The sequence below is a fragment of the Carcharhinus amblyrhynchos genome, chromosome 3 (assembly GCF_965287045.1).
Source record: "Carcharhinus amblyrhynchos chromosome 3, sCarAmb.v2.hapA, whole genome shotgun sequence".
Taxonomy (NCBI): Eukaryota; Metazoa; Chordata; class Chondrichthyes; order Carcharhiniformes; family Carcharhinidae; genus Carcharhinus; species Carcharhinus amblyrhynchos.
The window spans coordinates 16,323,849-16,349,594 of NC_137326.1; the positions used below are offsets into that span (position 1 = coordinate 16,323,849).

The 25,746-nt window shown below is 42.2% G+C and overlaps 1 protein-coding gene across 1 annotated transcript in view; it reads left to right on the top strand.

The window, feature by feature from the left end:
- The first annotated feature begins 258 nt into the window (after nt 1–258).
- Nucleotides 259–25,746, top strand: part of LOC145336444 (calcium/calmodulin-dependent protein kinase type 1-like) — a 200,931-nt gene continuing 175,443 nt past the window's right edge. Inside the window, exons 1-2 of the mRNA XM_080181753.1 lie at nt 259–331; nt 665–798. Of these exons, the coding sequence (XP_080037879.1) occupies nt 716–798 (83 nt within the window). The 5' untranslated portion in view covers nt 259–331; nt 665–715. The remainder of the gene's footprint in view (nt 332–664; nt 799–25,746) is intronic.

The window sequence follows — 25,746 nt, forward strand, 5'->3', positions numbered from 1 at the left end:
ACAGCCCCCCAGGACTCACCCGGCTGCCCATTGGACGGAGTTGCCGCCCACCCTCCGATTGTCTCTGATTGGTGGAGAGGGGAGGGGGAAAGCGAGGCCCCGCCCGCCTGTGGCGGGGCGCTGACGTCAATGCGGCAGCAGCTGATTGCTGGCGCTGGATGTAACGAGTGCTGGAGCGAGAGAGAGAGACAGAGGTACAGACTCTCCCATAGACACTGTCCCAGAGACACACAGAGCTACACACACACACACACACACACACACAGAGGAGGAGACAGGCTGTCAGCACCCACACCAAGCACTGCACACACACACACACACACACAACCAGGTAAGCCACAAAGCAGATCTTTGGATTCTGCCTTTCCTTCAATGATCACGACCATCATTGAAGCCTTACCCTGTCTTCTGTCTTACAATGAGAGGTTCTTTTCTGCACCGTTTCTTAAAAGATTGGGTAAATCATTATGTATGTGTCGAAAAGCAAGGTAGTATTTATTTACCTCCCTTCCTGTTGCTTTAGGGTATTCGTAATTGACACCCAGACAGATTTGATCTTCATACTCAGCCGCTGTTGCTGCTTCTAGGCGAATTTTTTATATATATATGCAATTGGAAAGTAAATCCAGTGTTGATTCTCCTCCCTGTTTTTTTTTCTCCTCAGTGGAAGAGGCTACAATCTTTGGGAAAATATAAAAAAAAGATATAGGATAGGATGCCTCTAGGAGAAATGGACAAAACGTGGAAAAAGAAGGAAGAGATAAAAGTGGCGTACGACTTCAGAGAAGTCCTGGGAACGTAAGTACAATCAGTATATGTCAGTGTTTTCGCCTCTCATTCTATTTGTTGTCGGAGGTTAGGACATCACGCAGAGATCGGAATTGATTCCCAAAATGGCACATCTTTCATATCTGGTGGCCTGATACATTGGAGTGAACGTTTCACACTCATTTTTGGTGACTAACGTTTTAAATCTGACGGCGGTACCCATGTGCAAGTCATTGCAAGCGTTAAAAGAGGTGACAGGGGACATCCCCAGATCTGTAGCAGTGATCTACCTCCTGTTAAGTCGTAAGCAGTTACAGAGGGACTGAGGCGGTGCTGTCTTTTGAATGGGAAATACGAGATGAAGCTTTATCGTTGAAGCGTTCCTTCCGGGAAACCCTGCCGTGGGTGCTTTCACAGCTTCAGGATATAATACCCAAATGTATGAGAATTTTTTGGAGCTTTGTTTGAGTGGCGGAACATTAACTTGTTGGTTCCTACCTCGTGTTCCTTTCCACCCATTGCCATTGCTTTTGAACACTCGCCTTGAGCTTTGGCTCTCTGGAGTGTTTAGTGATTCGTTGTACAAGCTTGGGCCGTTAGCATGAGACCTTTACTCTGTGGGACATTGTAATCGAACCTGGTCAGGTTCACATCCAACACCTACATCTGGCTGGGCTTACTCCATACATTGGTAAACAATCAGAGCAGGCACCGGGGTACTAGCACCCAGCATTGCAGTGGTTGAGGGCAGGTGAATAGGCAAAGGACATGGTATTTTACTGGTCTGTTAGACTGTACAACAATACTCAGATATTCACTGCAAGGTCGCAATTTTATAATGTGCATCAGATCTTTGTAGCTTCAGCTGTGTTTTTAATAATTTGTAACCAGATGGACCCCAACACCTGCAAGTCAAACACACCACCCAGAAACATAGCAAATAGGAGCAGCCTGGGGGCCATTCAGCCCTTCGAGCCTGCTTCACCATTCATTATGATCATGGCTGATCAGCCAACTCAGTAGCCTGATCCCTTCTCGCCCCTCCCCATCCTTTGATCCTCCTTGCTCCAAGAATTAGATTTCATTCCTTCTTGAAAACTTACAATGTTTTGGTTTCAACTGCTTTCTGACGCAGTGAATTTAATGGTGGCTTGGGGGCAGCACAATGGCACAGTGCCTGCCTCATAGCACCGGGGACATCGATCCCTGGCTTGAATCATTATCTGTGTGGAGTTTGCACATTCTCCCTGTATCTGTGTGGGTTTCCTCCGGGTGCTCCGGTTTCCTCCCACAGTCCAAAGATATGTTGGTTAGGTTGATCGGATATGCTGAATTGCCCTTTAATTTCCCAAGATGCATAGGCGAGAGGGGTTAGTGGGGTGAATGTATGGGGTTACAGGGATAAGGCCTGGGTGGGATTATTGTCAGTGCAGACTTGATGGGCCGAATGGCCTCCTTCTGCACTGCAGGGATTCTATGAATCCCACAGGCTCACCACTCTCTGGGTGAAGAAACCGCTCCTCATTTCTGACCTAATGGTCTGCCTTGTATCCCCAGACTCTGACCCCTGGATATGGACACCCCCACCATCAGAAACAGCCTTCCTGCATCTAGCCCACCTAGTCTTGTTAGAATTCAGGTTTCTATGAGGTTCCCCTTCATTCCTCTAAAGTCCAGGGATATAGAAACATAGAAGATAGGAGCAGGAGGAGGCCATTTGGTCCTTCGAGCCTGCTCCACCATTTATCACAATCATGGCTGATCGTCTAACTCAACACCCAATCCTGCTTTCTCCACAAAGCCTTTGATCCCATTCGCCCTGAGTGCTGTATCCAGCCGTCTCTTGAATACGTTCAATGTTTTGGTATCAACTACTTCCTATGATAATGAATTCCACAGGTTCACCACTCTTTGGGTGAAAAAATGTCTCCTCAAATCCGTCCTAAATGGTTTATCCTGAATCCTCAGACTATGACCCCTGGTTCTGGACACACCTACCATCAGGAACATCCTCCCTGCGTCTACGCTGTCTAGTCCTGTTAGAACTTTATAAGGCTCTGTGAGATCTCTCTTCATTCACCTGAACTCCAGCAAAAACAATCCTAACTGACTCAATCTCTTCTCATACATCAGTCCTGCTATCTCAGGAATCAGACTGGTAAACCTTTGCTGCACTGCCTCTACAGCAAGAACATCCTACTTCAGATAAGGACACCAAAACTGCACGCAATTTGGAACTACATCACCATAGCTGGGCCCAAATCCTGGAACTCCCCTCCTAACAGCACTGTAGGTGTAACTACATCACTTGGGCTGCAGTGGTTCAAGAAGGTGGCTTGCCAATGTCTCCTCATTGGGGATGGGCCATAAATGCCGACCTAGCCAATGATACCCACATCCTATAAACAATTGAAAAAGATATGTCCTCGAATTTTACTGTCCCACCCACCATGGGAATCGGAGAGGGAGAGGAGTGGACCACGGAAAAGTGACCTTGGGCGGGATTTTCCAATTTCAGGGTGAGTGAGGCCAGAAAATCCCGCTCGTTGTTTAAAAAGCACATTCCACTGGTAGGTTTGGATGTTTTTGACCTACACTTTTGGTACCTTCCAAATTAATACTAATCTTTGCAGCAATCCAAGTTCCTGCTCCTGTCGCAGTAGTGAAACAGCAGTTACTACAGTCACCCCACATCCTGTGCGATTGTGACAACAGGCTGTCTGACCATTCTTCTCAATCTGTCTGCAGCCTTTCACATTGCCGATTGAATCATCGCCCTGTCCTCTGTTGTCCAGCTGGGAGGCAGAACTGCCATCACCTGGATCCAGTTATAAAAGTTACTCATCACCAATGGCATCTATTTCCTCTCTTTTGTGATGATCTCTGGATATTGATCCATGTCTCTCCCACCCCTCAACTTATTTCTCATCAATGTGCTGCTCATCCGAAAACGCAAGCTGAATTTTCATTCCAGGGGCAGGGACACAGAGTCGGGACATTTCTTGGCTCCACAAACCTGAGCTGGGTAAAAGTGACCTGGAAGATGGGATTTGCTTTCTAGATTGGCTGTGTCCTCAGGGAGTCAGGCCAGGTGACCCTAAAAGGAAAGCATAGGCTGCCAGGTGAGGAGGGGGATCTGGATAGAAAACTTTCTGTATTGTGGCTAGTACTGTGATAAGGTGTTTAAAAGAAAAATGAAAAAGCCAGCTAGCAATCATTCCCCCTCCCTTCCCACCTCACATACATATGCCCACACTAAGCCAGCCTATGGCCCCTCCTATCCACCGTGTCAGCCCATGCCCACTACCTATCATCCTTTGCCCATCCACCTACCATGCCAAATCACCCAATATCCACCATGGCAGACATCAGGAGCCATGCTGAGTTGAAATAGTACAAACCTTTGAGTGTTATTACAGACTTTTTAAAAGTGCTCTCATTCCCTGGCAGGTGAAAACAGTACTAGGGGACATAGCTTCAAGATAAGGGATTTAGGACTGAGTTGAGGAGGAACTTCTTCACCCAAAGGATTGTGAATCTGTGGAATTCCCTGCCCTGTGAAGCAGTTGAGGCTACCTCATTGAATGTTTTTAAGGCAAAGATAGATTTTTGAACAGTAAAGGAATTAACAGTTATGGTGAGCGGGTGGATAAGTGAAGCTGAGTCCACAAAAAGATCAGCCATGATCTTACTGAATGGTGGAGCAGGCTCTAGAGGCCAGATGGCCTACTCCTGCTCCTAGTTCTTATAAACAGAAACCAGGTACCAACTCAATCCCTCTTCCTGGCCACTTCGGCTGAATCAAGTCTTTGGCAGCCTTGGCATCCTGTTTGGCCCTGAGATGCGCCTCCATTTCCATATGTCCTCTGAGACCAAACCTGCCTCCTTCCTCCTCAGTAACATTGCCCATCCATGCTATTCCCTCGCCTCATCAGTTGAAACCCTCATCCATGTCTTTGTTACCTCCAGGTTTGACTGTTTAATTGCTCTCCTGGCTGAGCTCCATCTTGCATCCTTTGCAGGCTTGAGGCCTACAAACCTCTGCTTGTGCCCTATCAGCACCAGAGTCCTGTTCACTCATCCTTCCTCTGCCTGCTGACCTCAATCTTGGATTTTAAAACTCCCATCCTTGTTTTCAAACCCCTGCAGTGCTCTTAAGAATTTTACTTCCCTCAATCTCAGGCCTGTTATGGTTTTGATCACCTCACCATCGACAGTTGAAGGCACACCAGTCAATGGCCTAAGTTCTGGAACTCCATCCCTAACTCTCTACCACCTTCTCCTCCTTGAGGGGACACTTCTTAAAACCTACCTCATTGACCAACCTTTGGTTACCTGTCCCCTACCTCCTTTTGTGGCTGATGTTGCTCCTGTGAGGCACACTGGTATTTTCACTACGGTAAAAGTTCTGGTGTAATGCATGCTGTTGTTGTTGTACAAAAGTGCTCAGAATTATTTGATTGTAACTCTCCATAATGATGCTGCTTGAACAGGATTCCAGAGGGTGGGAAAGTACTGTGCTAAGCAAGAAAATATCTTGTACAGTGCATTTGGCTCAGGAGTTGGGTCAATTTGCATAATTATCTGCATTGCCAAATTGGATTGAACCTAGTTGGTGAATTATTCTGGTTTGTCAAACAAAAACTACTCCCATGCCAATTTTAAGTATTGCTTAAAAAAAGACACGTTGTTGAAGCTTTTCAACTTGCACTCATCAGGACTCTCAATCACTTGCCAACCAATCCGCACTCTCTTCTCTTTCAGTATAAATTGTTGTTCCCTTTACATTTGGTATTCTTGCAGATTGGCCTGATGAGTACAAGATGGACAGCTTTGACAACATGTGTCTTTTTCCCGTAATTCTCAAGTTCTGTGCTGCCAAACGAACGTTTGCATAAACGTTTTGTTTATTCAGCATGTCTGTTTTGAAAAGATTGTTTTTTCCCTGGTAGTCTATGTGTCTATATTTGCTGTGTTCCTAGCTCTCGTTTTATTGCTCTTGGCAATATCTGATGTTTTTGCCTGCCGTGTAAAGTGCCTGCCACACCCACAGATTCAAATATCAAACTTTCCAAGAAATGCACAAAGCGAAATTACCGTCAGGCTTTTGGCAGCTAGTTCGAATGTACTGCAGGCTCCTTTGTCTAATAGATTTGCAAATCCAATTCGGCAAGTTTATTCCATGAGCAACTTGTCCCAAGAAATAGACAAAGATCACAAGAAGAAATTTCAGGTTTGACTGATGCACAATACTATTTGTATATTTAAATTTAAAATAAAAATGACCAATAGAACAGCACAAAGGTAAAATAAACTTTGAGAGAGAAAAAAAAATGGCGATTAGAAAAATAGCCTTTTTGTTTAAAGTTTATTTTATCTTTGTCAAAAGTAGGCTAACATTAATACTGCAATGAAGTTACTGTGAAATCCCCTAGTCGCCACACTCTGGTGCCTGTTCAGGTACACTGAAGGAGAATTTAGCATGGCCAATGCACCTAACCAGCACATCTCTTTGTATTATGGGAGGAAACCCCCACAGCCATGGGGAGAATGCACAGACAGTGACCCAAGCCGGGAATTGAACCCAGATCCCTAGCTCTGTGAGGCAGCAGTGCTAACCACCGTGCCGCCCACAACAAACAATGACGCTCAATGCAAATAAAGTTGTCTGCTTGTTCAGAAGAGTTTAAGCTCAAATGGCACTTTAATAGGACTTAATATGCTTTTAACCAACAACCTTTCACGGCAATAAGCTTCATGCAGTGGAATTAGTGCTCCAGATAATCTGAAACTTGAGAGCAACAAATTTTTAAGCTTTTAAAATGCAGCCTTAGGTTAAATACAAATGAGTTGTAAACGTTTTTTTATCATGAATGAGATAAAAAGCCTTTTTTGCCAGTGGAGGGATAGCTTTTTCTACTGAAGTCTATAATCTACTGCAGTCTTAATGTGGTATTTACAAGCATTTGATTTAGTAAAAGGCAGGCTGTGTGACAAAAACAGCATCCCATCTTGGACATGCTCAAAACAAGTTAGTCAGTAATTTCAGTTAAATCATCATCGCTTATCATTTCTTAGCTGTCAGGTTAAGCTGATGCTTGAAAAAAGGCAAGATTTAAATCTGATTAAATTTTAAAAACTGGTAGCTGAGAACTGCAGATTTGCTTTGTGAGTTTATTTTTAAACTAGCCTCTGCTAGTTTGCCTGATGGAAACATTTGATGTTAGTGGCCTTCAAATGGACAGCAAAGCTTACATTAAAATATAGCTATGCAGCTAACCCCACATATGCCACCATGGTGTACGTTGTGTTATGCACTAAAGGCTTATATGCATTATTCTTGTACACAGTTACATGCATTAGCTTGGGAGTTAGAAGTTGGAGTCTGGAGCAAAAAGAAGAATGTTTTCAGTAACTTCACTCTCATTGGAATGTTTACTTGGATAATTTGTGAAATGTGAAGGATTGTGAGATATATTAATAGATTCTCTTTGCCTGCACCCAGTGCCAAATGTTCTCCAAATTTGATTTCAATCATACTTCTGTAAAAATAGAAAACTTTTCACCCAATCTGTGTCAAGTCCATATACTTCATTCTGTAACCCCTTCCTCCCTCGATCCTTCTTCCCTCCCTGCTGCATGCATTCTATCCCAAATGAAACCAAGTGAAAACGTCATGAATATCTTTTTTTAAAAGAACAATATTTAGGAGTGCAGTACATTCCAAAACAGAATCTGGTATTTATCCAGTGAGGGCATCAGATAATTTTTAAGGATTATTTTCTTTTTCCCTTGTTTGGGTTTTGCTGATCTGGCAACCAAAGACTGCTCACGAATGTTGTGTTCTCTGGCCTTTGGCTTCTCTGTTCTTTGGCTGGCTGCCAGGGAGAATGGAGGAACTACCCTGGCAACAACTCACTCTCGGTTCATCCTTGCCTTCTCTCAGCATATTGAGCAGACAGCTTGCTTCCATCGAACCCAAGGTGGCTGAGATCAAGAACTCACTGGAACAGGAGATTAAATCTTCACCATTCTGCTGTGTGCAATCTCGCAGTGGTACACCACCCTGACCAATTTGAATTTTGATCCACATGCATTTGGAATAATAAGCTTGTTTACACTTTGATCAGCATTGCAGCACTAAATTTCTGTCACAGATATTGCTTTGCTTCTGAGCTCTGATCTAATTTCCTGTACATACACAAGATGCAAAAAGCAAGTGTGAAGAGAGGCGATTTAACTTTTGCGTAAAATCTCGTCAACAATAAAATTGAAACCTGAGGTGACTCTTGCGACTTGTACAGTTTCATAAGAATCATGAGAACTTGGAGTTGGAGGAGGCCCTTGAGCCTGCTCCACCATTTAATACAACCATGACTCATCTCAGCCTCATCTCCACTTTCCTTCCCCTTCACCAAAGCCCTTCAAACACATTACTAATTAAAAATCCGTCCACCTCCTCCTTAAATTTTGGCTTTTGTTGTGAAAGAAATGGAATATTAAAGTATTGAAGTGTTGCTGCTGCTGAACAAAGCATTAGCGAGACCACACTTAGAATATTGTGTACAAATCCCCCGTCTCTGGAATCAATCTAGTGGACCTCCTCTGAACAGCTTCCGATGCAATGATATCCCTCCTCAAGTAAGGGGATCAAAACTGTACACAGTGCGGTCTCAATGTCCCGGCATCCACCACGCTCTGGGGGAGTGAATCCTTCACATTCATGACCCTTTCAGAGAAGTGATTTCTCCTCAGCTCTGTTTTAAATCGGCCACCCCTTATCCTAAAACCATGGCCTGCTGTTCTATGATAGTCCCACAAGAGGAAACATCCCCTCCACATCGACTTTGTCAATCCCCCTTATCATCTTGTACACCTCAATTAGATCTTCTCGCCTTCTAAACTCCAGGGAGTATAGGCCTAAACTGCCCAATCTCTCTTCGTAAGACAAATCCCTCATCTCTGCAATCAGTCGAGTGAGTCTCTTCTGAACCTCCTCCAATGCAACTACATCCCTCCTCAAGGAAGGGGTCCAAAATTGTACACAACATTCTAAGTGCGGTCTCGCTAACGCTTTGTTCAGTAGCAGCAATGCTTCACTTCTTTGATATTCTATTTCTATGGCAATAAAAGCCAAGATTCCATTGCCTTCCTTATTAGCAGCTGCATAATAGTTTTCTGCTATTCATGCTCAAGGACACCTAGATCCCTCTGCACTAAAGCACTCTGAAATTTCTCTCCAGATAATATTTTGCCTTTGTATTTTTCTAACCAAAATGGATAACCTCACACTTATCCACATTGAACTCCATTTGCCAAATTTTGTCCCACTCACTCAACCTATCCATATCCATTTGTAAATTTCTTATTTCATTATCGCAACTTACTATCCCACCTATTTTAGTGTCATCTGCAAATTTGACTATGGTACAATCTATATCATTAATATAGATTGTAAATAGTTGGGGCCTGAGGACTGAACCCTGTGGCATCACATTAGTTACACCTTGCCAACCAGAAAAATACCCATTTATCTTAACTCTCTGTTGGTTAGTTAATCCTCTATCCAAGATAATAAATTACTCCTAATTCCATGTGAACTAACCATGTGAGTTACTCTCTTCCTCTTTATATCCTTACAGAAGCTTTTACTGTCCATTTTTATACTTCGTGCTAGTTTTCTTTCATAATTTATCTTTTGTGTGGGCCATTATCAAATGCCTTCTGTAAGTCCAGATATACAATATCTACAGGATCCCCATTGTCCACCTTACTTGTTACATCTTTGAAGACCTCAAGCAAATTAATCAAACATAATTTGCCCTTCATTAAACCATGCTGGTTCTGAGGGATTGCATTTTGACTTTCCAAATGTCCTGTCATTACTTCCTTAATAACGGATTCTAAAAAGTTCCCAACGACAGGTGTTAAACTAATTGACCTATAATTTCTTACATTTTGCCTCTCTCCCTTTTTGAATGAGGGTGTTATATTAGCATTTTTCCAATCCCCTGGAACCTTTGGAATATTGTAACCAATGGATCCACTATCTCCAACCCTACTTCCTTTAAGACGCCAGGATGTAGGCCATCAGGCCCTGGGAACTTACTTGCCTTCAATCCCAATGGTTGGCTCTATACTTTTTCCTTAGTGATGATGACAGTTCTAAGTTCCTTCCTTTCTATAATCTCTGTTACTACAGGAATGGTTCTAATGTTCTCCACCGTGAAAACTGAGGCAAAATATTGATTTACTCAGTCATTTCTGCGTTCCCCACTATTGACTCCCCAACCTCACCTTGCAAAGGACCAACGTTCACTTTAGCTACTCTCTTCCTCTTTATATCCTTACAGAAGCTTTTACTGTTCATTTTTATACTTCATGCTAGTTTTCTTCCATAATTTACCTTTGCTCTTTGTCTTACTTTTTTTTTAGTGGTCCTTTGCTGATCTTTAAAAACTTCCCAATCTTCCGGTGTGTCAATGGCCTTTGCAATACAATAGCCGGAATTTTATTGTCCTGCCTGTCATGGAAATCAGAGTGGGCGAGGAGCAGAACATGGAAAGGTCTGTTGATCTCAGTGGGATTTTACAGTTTTGGGAAGAGTGACATCGTAAAACCCCACCCAGTATGCCGTAGTTTTTATCTTTGTGTTATCCTGACTTACTTTCTTAGCTGTGGAAGCCTTTCCTCCCTCTTACCACCTTTCCTCCTCTCTGGAATATATTTTAGTTGGGAGGACTTGAATACTTACCGCTGTTCATCAACTGCCCTATATTTTAGTCTTACTGCCCAGTCAACTAGGGCATAAACTGTCCTCATATCGATGTAATTATCTTTGTTTAAATTCAGATCTTCTCCTGAACTGGTCAGGAAATCACAGATTTCTCATACTAAAGGGCTCTTGATTGTAACACGATAGAAGGCGAGATCCTTAATGCTTTCATTATCTTAATTTCAAAATAGTTTGTCGCAACCAACAGCTCCTTGCTTTCTTTGGCAATTCAATTTTATTTTCTGCATATAGATTTGATGGAAATCAGTGCAGTGGGAGTCTTATTAATGTGCAACTCTCTTCTGTGTTTCACCCAGGGGACAAGATGTTTGTTATTGGTTTAGTGTTCAGTATTTTTCCCAGCGGTGTCTTGCAAGCCATTGTCAACCACCCGTTACATCTGTCATAACCTGTGAAAGCTAACGAGCATTGGGTCATTACTGTAATCTGTTGTATTGGTTTCATAGGTCATAAAAGGAAGACTTGCGTTGTTATAGCACTCTTCACAATGTTAGGGTGTTCCACAGTGCTTTCCTGTCAGTGAGCTGCAGTTGAAGTACTGTCACTGTTACGATACTAGGAAATGCGAAAACAAACCTTTGCACAACAAGTTCTAAAGAAATTGCACTGTGATACTGATCATATATTCTATTTTTAATTATGTTTATTGAGGGATAAACATTAGCAAGGACTCCTACATTGGTCTTGGCAGTGATTAGCACTGGGTTCAATTCCAGCCTCGGGTCACTGTCTGTGTGGAGTTTGCACGTTCTCCCTTTTTCTGAGTGGGCTTCCTCTGGTTGCTCTGGTTTCCTCCCACAGTCTAAAGATGTGCAGGTTAGGTGGATTGGCCATGCTAAATTGCTGCTTAGTGTCCCAAGCTGTGTAGGATAGGGTTAAATATGTAGGGTTAGCGGTGATAGGGTCTGGGTAAGATGCTCTATCGAAGAGATGGTGCAGACTCAATGTACTGTAGGGATTCTATCCTATGATTATCAGTGTATTTACAGACCAACAAAAATGGATGTCATACTCTGTTAATATCACTCCAGATCCTCTTTATGTGACAGAATAATGTATGTTAAGTTACATTCCAGTCAGTAAAATTGCTTCTTACCTGCACTTCACTGAAAGTAATGGTGGGTTTCAGATCGATAGTAAGGCAGTGGCATTTTCACTTTGAATTACAGCTTTGCAATTTCACTTTCTGTTGCATTTTCTACTGGTTTCTCGGTCACTGAAGTCCTATGTGTGGATCTGTTTTTCAGAGGTTGGGGGTGGGGAGATGAGATTGAAGAAATGTTTTTTTAATTAGTTATAACTGGCGTGTTAGGCAGGGCGACCTGACTTGGTGGTTAGCCTGAACGTTGCTTTGAAGAGGGAAGTCTGAAATGAATTATTGACCTCATGTCACAGAGTCAATTTCAGCAAAATGCAGCCAATTGATTCAGAAACTGAGTGCAATCAATGCCATTGGATTAATTGAAGACAATATATTGTCTTATTGTTAAAATGGCTGCTCTCGTTTCCTAAGGTGCCGGATTGGATCTCGAGCTGGACAAAATGCAATGAACATAGGAATCATAGAATCCCGATAGAGTAGAAGGAAGCCATTTGGCCCATCAAGTCTGCACCGACCACAATCCCACCCAGGCCCTATTCCCATAACCCCAGATATTTTACCCTGCTAATCCCCCTGACACTAGGGTTAATTTAGAATGGCCAATCAACCCCTAACCCACACGTCTTTGAGAGGAAACGGAAACACCCGGAGGAAACCCACGCAGACACGGGGGGGAGTGTGCAAACTCCACGCAGACAGTGACCCGAGGTTGGAATTGAACCTGGGTCCCTGGTGCTGTGAGGCTGCAGTGTATAGTAATTAGAAACACCAGTAGGCAAATTGACCACTTTGAGCCTGCACTGCCATTCAATCAGATCATGGCTGATCTCTCCTCAGTCTCAAATCCACCTCCCTATCCTCCATATCCCTTTAACCTTTTTTTTTAATCATAAATATATCTATCTCCTTCTTGAAACCATTTAATGATTCAAACTCCACTTCGCTATGGGGCTCCGAGTTCCACAAATTCACCACCCTCTGCGAGAAATAGTTCCTCCTCATCTCAGTGAGGAATAAATTTTTATTTTCTGGGATTCGCGGGATGTGGGTGTCGCTGGCTACTCCAGCATTTATTGCCCATCCCTCAATAGTCTATTTGCCCTTGATAAGGTGATGCTAAGCCAGATGCTCAGTGGTAATGCGCGCTAAAGATTACTTGCCTTGGACAATCGAGCATAATCACCCACTATTTTTTAAACAATTGAAGCACTTTGTTCTAAAATCCATGCCCAAGGTTTAAATTTTTCTAAATTCCAGTGCTGCACAGCAAGAATCATTTTCTTCCAGATTAACCATTCAATCTGGTGTGGAAATGGAAGGGGATTCTCTATTATGCTGTGCATGTTTCTGCATTCACAATTGACTTGAATAAAGAATCTTCTATCCACTACACCAGAAGGTTTGGAATTTGAGCAATGTATGTTGAGATGAGGGTATCTACCAATGACAAGGGCAATATAGAAGCACTTAGGAGCCCTGCATGGCATCCGCGAGCCACAATGGATGAGTGCCCCATTGTTGGTTGTGAGGAATGCTGTTCTTTATAACATACTGTGATATTACTAGAGAGCAGATAGAAAAAAAACTCCTTTTCTTAAAGTATCTTTACACCCTTTGGGGAATTTTGTGGGGAAGTGCTGGAAAGATTCCCATCCAAGCTGTTTGTCAGTCCATTGAACCACTCAAGTACAGCTTCTTCCCTTCTGCCATCAGACTTTTGAGTGGCTCCTGCTCTGCCCAAGACCGCAAGAAACTACAAAGGGTCGTGGACGAAGCTCAGTCCATCACTCATTCCCATCCGCTGACTCTGCCTACCCTTCCTGCTGTTTCTGAAAAGCAGCCCACATAATTAAGGACCCCATGCACCCCAGACATATTCTCTTCCATTACCTTCTGTTGGAAAAAAGCTACAAAAAAGTCTAAGGACACATACCAGGCAACTCAAGAACAGTTTCTTCCCTGCAACCATCAGACTTTTGAATGGACCTACCTTGCATTAAGTTGATCTTTCTCTACACCCTAGCTATGACTGTAACACCACATTCTGCACTCTCTCCTTTCCTTCTCCTATGTGCAATATGCTTTGTCTGTGCAGCATGCAATGTATACTAATACATGTAACAATAATAAATCAAATCAAATCCAATGAATGTGACCTCCTAGAACTCCATTGTAAACAGATGTTACAAAAATAATAAAATCTGAATAATAAAACAAAAATGTTTGTAATGCTTAGCTTATACAGCACACAGATATATGAATATGCCTATATAATATGCGTGTATAAGTTTATTTATGTGTATTTATAGGCCCTGGAGCACTGCTGCCTTACAGTTCCAGGGACCCAGGTTCAATTCCGGCCTTGGGTGATGGTTTGTGTAGAGTTTGCACATTCTCCCCATGTCTGTGTGGGTTTCCTCCGGGTGCTGCAATTTCCTCACACAGTCCAAAAATTTGTAGGTTAGGTGGATTGGCCATATTAAATTGCCCCTTAGTGTCCAAAGATGTGTTGGTTAGGAGGATTGTGGTAAATATGTAGGGTTACGGGGATAAGATTTAGGTAAGATACTATGCTGGAGAGTTGGTGCTGATTCAATGGGCTGAATGGCCGCCTTCTGCACTGTAAGGATTCTATGATTCAATGAGAAGCTGGACTGCAATGATGACATTTGAAGTGATGTTCAGTTGAAGCTTTCTTTGCACTGGTCTCACCATTCTCGCTGTTATCATAGATATATTTTTATACACAGACTGATATTTATATATATCTTCAAATACAATGCTGATTTGTTTTATAACCAAATGTAACATAATTATTAAAAGAGCAGTTTTGTTTTAAATGAACTTGCTTAGCAATGGTCCTTGCCAGAACGGGTAGGTTGTTGGAAAGGGGTTAGACGCTAAGGCATAGGAGCAAGATTAGGCCACTCGGCCCATCGAGTCTGCTCTGCCATTCAACCATGGCTGATATTTTTTCAACCCCATTCTCCTCATAACCTCTGATCCCCTCATTAATGAAGAACCTATCTCTGTCTTAAAGACACTCGATGATCTGGCCTCCACAGCCTTCTGTTTTAAAGGATCATCCCTTTAGCCTGAGGTTATGCCCTCTGGTTCTAGCTTTTCCTACTAGTGGAAACATCCTCTCCACGTCCACTCTATCCAGGCCTCATGGTATCCTGTAAGTTTCAATAAGATCCTCCCCACTGCATCGTTCTAAACTCCAACAAGTACAGACCCAGAGTCCTCAACCGTTCCTGATACCATAAACTCTTAATTTCAGGGATCATTCTTATGAACTTCCTCTGGAACCTTTCTAAGGCCAGCCCATCCTTCTTAGATATGGGGCCCAAAACTGCTCTCAATACTCCAAATGTTGTGTTGGAAATGGGCCTTTTCTGTGAAATGCCTCTTTGGACAAGGTTTGTTTCATAGAATTGGTACTGACCTATGTGTCCTACCAGCCCAGTGGGAATTGAGATATTTAGAACAAGGCATAAACTGCATTACTCAAACATCCAAACAATGACTGCTCGGAAAGATGAGAGAAAGACGCACATCAAGATCATATTGAGCAGTGCCAAACCAAATCTAAATGGCCAGTACATTTGAAGCTGGCAATCCCCCACATTGTGGATCTCCTGATCACCTCTTGCCAGCACTTGTGTACCCACTGAGGTCCAATGAATGGCATTCTTGCCTCAGAGGTCAGAATGTTGTGAGTTTAAGTCCAAGTCCAAAGTCTTGATCACGAAAATCTGGCTTCCAGTATGGCATAGAAACATAGACATAGAAAATAGGAACAGGAGGAGGCCATTTGGCCCTTCAAGTCTGCTCCACCATTCATTATGATCATGGCTGATCATCCAACTCATGAAGAAATGCCGCACTATTGGAGGCACTGTCTTTCAGCTGAGATATTAAATAGGCCAAACTCCTGGACGAGCGCATGGCACCATTTTGCGAAAGAGCAGGGGAGTCTCCCACCATGTCTTGAGCAATATTTATCCCTCAATCAGATTCACAAAAGCCAATTATCTGGCCATTATTACACTGCTGCTTGTGGGGACTTGCTGTGCACATAGTGAGAGCCCCATTTCCTACATAATAACAGTGACTGTGCTTCAAAAGGAGTTAATTGGCTGTAAAGCACTTTAGGACATCCTGAGGTTGTGAAAGGTGCTGTCTAAATTTCCTTGTCTTGCTTTAAACAATTTCATTAATTTACTTCACAAACAGAAACTGCTAGAAAATCTCTGACAACATCTGTAGAGAGAGAATAGAGAGGAGGGGATGGCCTACAGGTATTATTGCTGGGCTATTAATCCAGAAATTCAGTTAATGGTTTGGGGACCCTGGTTCGAATCTTGCCACAGCAGATAGTGGAATTTGAATTTAGTTAAAAAAAAATCTGTAATTAAGAATCCACTGATGACCATGAAACCATTGTCAGAAAAACTCATGTAGTTCAGTAATGTCCTTTAGGGAAGGAAATCTGCTGTCCTTACCTGGTCTGGTCAACATGTAAAGTTTATTTATTAGTAAGGCTTACATTAACACTGCAGTGAAGTTACTGTGGAAATTCCCCGAGTCGCCACATTTCGGGTCAATGCACCTAACGTGTGACTCCAGAGCTATAGCCAAGTGGTTGACTCTTTTGAACTAGGGCAATAAATAAATACTGGCCAGCCAGCAACACTCATGTCCCACAAATTCTTTCTCCACAGATGCTGCCAGGCCCTCTGAGATTTCCCAGCATTTTCTGTTTTTGTTTCAGATTCCAGTGTCCGCGATGATTTGCTTTTAATTAACCTACTGTGGGGCCTCTTCACTAGAACGCTACTGCTAAAGAAAGAATGGCAGTTGTCTTGTTTTGTTCCATTTATTAGTTCTTGAACCCATATCAGTGTTGAACACGGCATTGCACAGCTATTAAAAGTGATAGTGAATTTTAATGATTAGAGGTCAATAGTGCAGTCATAAAGCCTTCCACAGAATCCTTTAATAGTTAACCAGTTAGTGATAAGGAGCAGCTTATTAGTATCATTATCCATTCTTATGCTGATTACGATGCTATAGAGGTTTACAACATGGAAACAGGCCTTTTGGTCCAACTTGTCCATGCCGCCCAGATTTTACCATTAAGCTAGTATTGCCTTCTATACCAATCTTCCCAATATAACAGTCTAAATTTACCTGCCACTATTACGGCTGGGCCAATTGTCTTAATAATGGGGAGCTGTTGGAAGTAACCATGGCACTGGAACACTGATCACTGTTAATTGCAATAATGTGGCATCGGTTGGGGTTTATAAAATGGAATGTTATTTGTTATAAGCACCACTTCCAGATGACCTTCGATATAGGAAGGCTCCCTTACACCAGCATAGTTCTGAGACTGGATATTGTATTTGGTGTGTGTCTCTGTCAGGATTACAGTAATTGTGTGCCTCTCTGAAAGCCTGTCCTTTTGTTGGCCTCTGGGTTTCCCCCTATTAAAACAGTGATAGCCATTTAAACCTGTAAAGTGTTTGGCTTACTCATTGAGCAGAACTGTCAGATCAACCCTGTTGGTTGCGATGAAAAACAACAAATTAATTATAAACATTTTCATTTAAGTGTTAGTTGAATGTGTGTTTTACTCACATTTATTTGAGCGCAGCTTAGCCTCAATTTATAAAGAACTTTACACTTCTCAGAAAATGGTGCAAATGGACAAACCAGGGAAGAGAATGACAACTGATTTACAGTACAGACCTTGATTACAAATCAGAGCTAATCTCATGCCTCTATCTAAATGTGCAGAAATGGTCAGAGTTCTTAATTTAGGAGAGAGGAGGATGATGTTTGCTCCAAGGAGATCTTGAAAATGAACCAAAACTGTAACATAAGAGCATTAGAAATATAAGCAGAAGTATACCATTCAGTCCCGTGAGCCTGCTCTGCCATTCAGTAGATTTGGCCTGATCGTCTCTTTCCAGTCTGATCTCCATTAGCACAATGGTTAGCACTGCTACCTCACAGCGCCAGGAATCCGGATTCAATTTCGGCCTTGGGTCACTGTCTAAGCAGAGTTTGCATTTCCTTCCCGTGTCTGTATGGGTTTCTTTGGGCGGCTCCGGTTTCCTCACACAGTCCGAAAGACATGCTAAATCTCCTTCAGAGTACCCAAACAGGCACTGGAATGTGGCCACTAGGGGATTTTCACAGTAACTTCATTGTAGAGTTAATGTAAGCCTATTTGTGACACTAATAAATAAACTTTAGTCCCTGTGTGTGATTACAATTCTGCTTTATAAAAGGATCAGGTAATAAGTTCTAGTTGGGCAGGCCACTGTCTGTTACCAAGGAAACTCATACTCAACAAGCCCCACAGGGAGATCAATCAGTGATTCTCCATGGATGGAGGATGGCGTTGGATAAGCAACCTCAATTGCAAGTAAATTGTGACATTAGTATACCTCAGATGTTTTTTTTTAATCCTGTTCTCTGCTTCAGTTTTCTCATTGCTGCCAGGCCATCTGCTAGAAGTTATTTTATTGTTATTTCAATGGCTTAAATGGAGTTTTGTTTATTTTTACTCTGTGATCTTTTATGAGCTTGCATTGTGAGGGGGAAGATTGATTGACAAGTCAAAGTCAGGTGATTCCTCCACAGGAAAAAAATCTAAGATTCATTTTCAGTTTTAGTTTAGAAGGGGGTAGACATCAAGCTGGAAAGCAGTGTTTTTCTGTCCCTCTCTCTCTCTCTCTCTCTCCCTCGTTTTGGAAATTTTGCTGTTAGCTGGAAGTAAGATCCTGGAGTAGAAAGTCTGCTGTTGATGGCTGGCTTGCTTAGAGTCCGTCCCTGGTGTTTTGTGAAGTTATTCTGACTCCAAGCTTGTCTGTGTGTGCCTCAGAAGAACTGCAGCATTCAATCAAAGGACTAAATTTCAGTATCACGTGAGCATCATATTTTGCTGTGTTAAACCCATGGTAAAGGTTTTGTTTATGGGACTTGTTTCGGTGGAATGGTGTTTAACTATTAAGGGTTATATATCGTGGTTGTTTCTTTTGTTTGCAGTTGATGAAAAAATATTGCTAATTTTCTTTCTATACATGTTAACTGTATTCTTAAATTTTAGTTTGATAAAAGCTCCCTACTGGCTCATTTGAATCTGACCTGAAGTGAAACATCTCATGCTTACCCTAGTTAAATTCGAAGTGCAAAACGTATGATCCAGGCGCGCTTCATAAAACACTTTGGAGTTTTTGACCTGAATAATAACAAATTTCCTTAAATGAAACCAAAACTCTGCGGTACTCCTGATAGAGTCTCACCAATGGCCTGTACAGTTGTAGCCAGACTTCTCTATTTTTATACTTGTTGTAATAAAGGCCAAGATTCCATTTGCCTTCCTAATTCATGCTACCTATGTGCTGATTGTTTTGTCATTAATGCACAAAGACACTGATCCCTTGGTACCAGTCTCTCCATAAAAATATCGGTCTGCTTTTCTCTCTTGATGTCGATAACCTCACGTATTCCGTCTGCCAAATTTTTGCCCACTTCTTTGACCTATCTCAATCCCTTAGCAGAATCTTTGTACCTTCCTCACAATCTGCTTTTTTAACTATCTTTTCCATCATTGTGTTTGGCCGTAATACACTGTCCACTTCAACCAAGTCATTAATATAGATTGTAAATAGTTCAGACCCCAACACTCATCACTTTGGCACCCCACCAGTTCCTGCCAACCTGATAGGGACTCATTTATCACGGCTGTCTGTTAGTTAGTCAATTCTCTATCCATGTAAATATATCACAGCCATATCATGAGTTATTGTGTTGTGTCGTAACCTTTGATGTGGCACCTTTTTGAATGCCTTTTGCAAATCCCAAGAAGGCAACACCGATTGGTTCCCCTTTATCCAGCCTGCTTGTTACAACTTCAATGAATTCTAATAAATTTTTCCTTTCATAAAACCATGTTGACTCTGCTTGTATTCTGATTTTCCAGATGTCCTGATCAGATTATCATAAAAGTGGATTCCAAAATTTTCATAATGTCAGATGTTAGGCTCACTGGCCTATAATTTCCTGCTTCCAAGTTCCCTCCTTTTCTTGAGGTGTTATGTTTGCAATTTTCCAATCTGTTAGGACCTTTCCAGACTTTAGGAGATTACAACTAGTGCATCCACTATAGAAACATAGAAACTAGAAGCAGGAGTAGGCCATTCAGCCCTTCAAGCCTGCTCCACATTCATTTTGATCATGGCTGATCATCAAATTCAATATCCTGATCCCCCTTCCCGCCATATCCTTTGATTCCTTTAGCCCCAAGAGCAATATCTAATTTCTTCTTGAAATCAGACAACGTTTTGGTCTCAGCTACATTCTATGGTTTCACACATTCACCATTTTCTGGGTGAAGAAATTTCTCCTCACTTCAGTTCTGAAAGGTTTACCGCTTATCCTCAAACTATGACCCCTGGTTCTGGACTCCCCCACCGCTGGGAACATTCTTTCTGAATCTACTCTGTCTAACCTTTCTTTGCAGCCATTTCCTTTAAGACTCAAGGATGTAGGCAAGATTACTTCTATGGGCTGAATAGGAAGTGCTAGGTTGTAATTCCTTCCTTTTGATTAGATCCTGTGCACTGGGTTTAGCGGATCAGTTTTCTTTATACTTACTGATCAGCCTCTCAACTGATGAATCTATAGCATTTATTCTGACAAAAAGCACATATGTATGCATCTTCTTTAATGTCTTCTTAGCTAAATGGTAGGGAAGTCTCTGCGGGAGATTATAAGGACTAAACTGCAGAGATTTGGGGCAAGGATTCAGATGGCAGTCTGTAATGGCAAGGTCACATAGGGCGACAGTGTTCTAAAAATGGGAAGTTTTGCGAATGAATTTGTTGCAAGCAGCCCTCAACTTAAAGTTAGCAGCAATATCTGTGATCCGGTTGACTTGGACATTTGGAATGTCATTGAATTATTAATGAATATTTGCATGAATATTTTGTGGAGAGACATCATGTTGACATGATATTTCCCAAACATTCAATACCTTTAACAGGTCAGGAAGCTTTCTGAAATCTGTTGTAGGCATTGAGGTGTTTCTGGTCTATTAATGGATGAAGTGCAGTTACAAGATATTTCAAATATCTGAAAGTGGCAGAAGGAGGAAAGATTCTCTGGTCCCTGGAAGGTGTAGGAGCCGGAGTGGGGGGAGAGCTGCTGTGATGTAAATGTTAGGGGTGGGATTTTCCTTACTCCATCCCATGCGCGCGCCGTCATTGGCGACAGCAGGGAGACTACCCCTCATTGGCTGGCAGCAGAATCTTCTAGTCCAATTGCCGTTAACACGGTTTTCTGTTGTTCGCACCTTTGATCGCCATTGGTCGGTCCTGTTGTTCCAGATCCCGCTGGCAGGAAGATCCAGAAAATCCTGCCTCTGTGCTTACTAAGTACGATGGCACAGTGATTAGCACTGCTGCATCACAGTGCCAGGGACCTGGAATCGATTCCCAGCTCGGGTCACTGTCTGTGTGGATTCTGCACATTCTCCCCGTGGGTTTCCTCCGGGTGCTCCAGTTTCCTTCCACAGTCCGAAAAACGTGATGGTTAGATGCATTGGCCAAGCCAAGTTCTCCCTCAGTGTACCCGAACAGGTGCTGGGGTGTGGCGACTGGGAGATTTTCACCATAACTTCATTGCACTGTTAATGGAAGCCAACTTGTGACAATAACAAATAAACTTAAAAACTTTTGATCCCAAAGTAGTCAAAGTCAAAATGAAAGTGATTCCCCCCTTGTCACATTTGAAAAATAGATGAAAGGTGGCAATCTGCCTAAGAAATTAGGCAAGCCTGATTTGGAAATGAGATTAAGGGGCTTTGTTCTAAGTAAATAGCTTGCTGTCAAGGTGCTAGGACATGCAGCAATCCCTCAACGTTGTGCCTTTGATTCTGACTGATTTGACAGCAGCATCTTTGTAGCCTGTTCCTACTGGAAATGAAAGCGAGATTTGCATTTATAGAGCGCTTTTCATAAACACATGAGCACTTTACAGCTAATGAAGTACTTTTGGAGTATAGTCACAGTTGTAAAGTAGCAATGATGACATAGAAATAAGGTTGTTAAGCTAACAAACTGCAACAGGGTCAGAGCCTCTGTATCCAGTACATTAATTACAAAGGGGAAGTAAGGATTGAGCTGCTATCAAGACTAACAGATAGCAGAAATTCCTGGGAATATATTTTTGGAGTAACATTGCTTGGGTACAGCACATTGCTCGTAGAGTTGTTATCAGTTTTGGTTTGAACACAATGGCCAGATGATGTGATTTTGAGTAAGCAAACCATGTTTGATTTCTAGTGAATTTCCATGATATAAGAATAATTACTAACTCTTACCTCATAGGTCAGTGAACCTAACATCTGACATTATGAAAATTTTGGAATCCACTTTTATGATAATCTGATCAGGACATTTAGAAAATCATAATACAAGCAGAGTCAACATGGTTTTATGAAAGGAAAAATTTATTAGAATTCATTGAGGTTGTAACAAGCAGATTGGATAAAGGGGAACCAATCGGTGTTGCCTTCTTGGGATTTGCAAAAGGCATTCAAAAAGGTGCCACATTAAAGGTTACGACACAAGTAAATAACTCATGATATGGCTGTGATATATTTACATGGATAGAGAATTGACTAAATAACAGAGAGCCGTGATAAATGAGTCGTTATCAGGTTGGCAGGTTTGCCTTACCCGAAGTTGTGCATTTTTTATTTGGGTTCTGAGTCTGATTATATAAACTGTCTATCTCACTCTGAACAGGAGTGGAATCAAATGGTAATATGTCCTATGTGTTCTCTGGGGAGCAATGCACCATTATGACAGCAGTGTATGCTTGGGAATTAGGATGTGTATTTTGGTTGCCGGCAGCCTAGATTAGATTAGGAGTTGTGAATGAGGCATTAAGTTATTTTTGAAAAGTTTTTAAAGTTTATTTATTAGTGTCACAAGTAGGCTTATGTTAACACTGCAATGACGTTACTGTGAAAATCCCCTAGCCGCTGCACTCCAGTGCCTGTTCGGGGATACTGAGGGAGAATTTATCATGGCCAGTGCGAGCCTTTCGGATTGTGGGAGGAAACTGGAGTATCGGGAGGAAACCCACGCAGACACGGGGAGAACATGCGCAGACATGTTAGGGGACATAGGTTTAAGGTGCGTGGGGAAAAGTTTAGAGGAAATATGCGAGGCAAGTTTTTTATGCAGAGGGTGGTGAATGTCTGGAACACGCTGCCTGGCGAGGTGGTGGGAACAGGTACAATAGAGGCATTTAAGGGGCATCTGGACCAATACATGAATAGGATGGGAATGGAAGGATAGAGACTCCTCCGTAAGTGCACGGGGTTTTAGTTTAGGCAGGCATCATAATTGGCACAGGCTTGGAGGCCGAATGGCCTGTTCCTGTACCGTACTGTTCTTTGTTCTTTGACAGTGAACCAAGACTGAAATTGAACCCGGGTCCCTTGTGCTGTTAGCCAGCATTGCTAACCACAATGCCACCATGTCGCCGCCTACCCCTCCCCAAATTTATTAGAACAAATCAATGTGACGAGGGGGGAAGGTCCTGGAAATTCTGACGGTGAGTCTTCCATGGGGTCCAATGGGACACAGGTCTGCCAAGAGAAGGAGTAGGTGCCATTCTGGGCTTTACATTGGGTCTACAGTGAGGATGGCAAATGTTAATTAATTTCCGAAGGACCAATTACTTTTGTATGAGGTGCCATGAGTACATTTTATTAACAAGAAGCAAAAAACCTTTTTGTTTTCCTTTTGGTCTGATCCAGGCTGTTCCTTTCCACTCTCAGAACGCTCCCAGCAGCAGGGTGGGATATAAGTGCCAGCTGCACCTCTGCATGCTGTAGCTGACAGGCAGTTTCAGTCAGGTTTCTAAAGAACTGGCGTACTACATGTAGGTAATTTGATAGGAGAACGTTCTGGAAACCACCCAAGAAGAAATAATATTTCCACAAAAAAGTCCAAACAAACTTGAATAGATATATTTTTTGTTCTTGAATGTCACAATCAAGAGATTGTGCAGATTAGCATTAAATCCAACTTTCAACACTTTAAGGCGGAATGGGAAATCTACAGTAGTTGCGCTTAACCAGATTCTTCAATAAATTATTTTTAAACTATTTGCATTTGAGGGATTAGGTGAAGTCCCTTTCAGGGAATCATAAAATCTCTACAGTGCAGAAGGAGGCCATTTGACCCATCAAGCCTGTACTGACAACAATCCCACTCAGGCCTATTACCCCATGTACTTACCATGCCAGTCCCTCTAATACTAAGGGGTAATTTAGCATGGCCAATCAACCTAACCTCTGCGTCTTTGGACTGTTGGAGGAAACCAGAGCACCCAGAGGAAACCCACACAGACCCAGGGAGAACATGCAAACTCCACACAGACAGTTACCCGAGGCCAGAATTGAACCCGGGTCTCTGACACTGTGAGGCAGCAGTGCTAATCACTGTGCCACTGTGCAGCCCTTGTTCCTTCCCAATTAAGTTAGTTGCCAAAATGATCTCTGGTTACTTGGCTGAAGATTCCAGGTGTTATATCATTTTTACTTGCTTCCAGAGTGTCCAATTTCTATTTGAGTTTTAATTGTTGTTTGAGGTGGTTTTCCCCTGTTCTGGTTTCTAGGTGTTTCTGTGCCACACATCATCTGCAGAGGAGGCGATGGCCTAGTGGTATTATCGCTAGACAATTAATCAGGAAATTCAGCTCATGTTCTAGGGACCAAGGTTTGAATCCTGCCAAGGCAGCTGGTGGAATTTGAATTAAGAATCTACTGATGACCATGAAACCGATTGTTGGGGAAAAAAACCCATCTGGTTCACTGATTTCCTTTGTTTCTTCAGAAGGAACTCTTCAAAATGCAGCTAATGAAAACACAACAAAACTTACTCCAACTTATAAATCAAAGAAAGTGTTTAATGAAGAAACATCATTACTCCAAACTTAAGGCCTTGCCCTGGGCCACTCCAAGCTCCCCACAATTCTACATAGTTTCTTATTTATAGTGAAGCAGCTGATCAGCTGACTATTACATCACTCTATAATTGGTTCCAAGATTTACTAGGTCAGCTGACCATTACATCTTGTTCCCATTGGTCACATTACATCCAATATAAAGTTGTCTCCGGTTACATTCCAACATCGTGTGGGGAAGGAAATCTGCCGTCCTAACCTGGTCTAGCCTACATGTGACTCCAGAGCCACAACAATGTGGTTGACTCTGAACTGCCCTCTAAGGGCAACTAGGGATGGGCAATAAATGGCTAGCAAGTGACACATAATGTCCCAGGAATGAATATATAAAAATAAGGGTGAGATGGCAGTATATTGTAGGGCCAATAACCCAGGCAGATGTAACTATTGGGAGGAATCAAAATGACCCCTCGTTATCTGTAGGTTCCTTTTGGAGTGAGGAAGGATCTTTGGTTGGTGAATCCCAGAGCTAATGGGAGAAATCCGTTTGGTATTTTGATGCTGAACCCACATCATGCCAACTCCACGACCAACAATCTGAACCCCTCTTGGAGAATGTTGCAATCAAACAGTAAAGCAGCAGAGAGTAAGAGAACCGTAGTTAGTGCACTATTATTAATATTTACTTAAGTGCTTGCTTGATGAGAGTCTATGTCGCTGAATATAAATGAACCTACTGAAGATTTGATTTTTAAAATTTAATTTGAGATTATTCCTTGCCTAAGCTCTCACATTTGGACAGCATTATATCTTAGTAACTGACCAGTTGTAGGAGTGATTTGAAAAGAGGATGCATGTTCCCTGAACACTTGAATGTAATCATTAAAAATACCCATTCATTGAACATGTGCCATTGCTTTCTTAATTATATTTCCTTTCGAAAACCAGTATCATTCTTTCTTGGGACTCAGAGACAAGTCCAAATGGACAGCAACAGATGTTTGGTGAGCAGACCTGAAGACCTTTAATAAGAGTGAACACAGTTTAACATGGTTTGACTCCCAGATGGTAATCCTTCCAG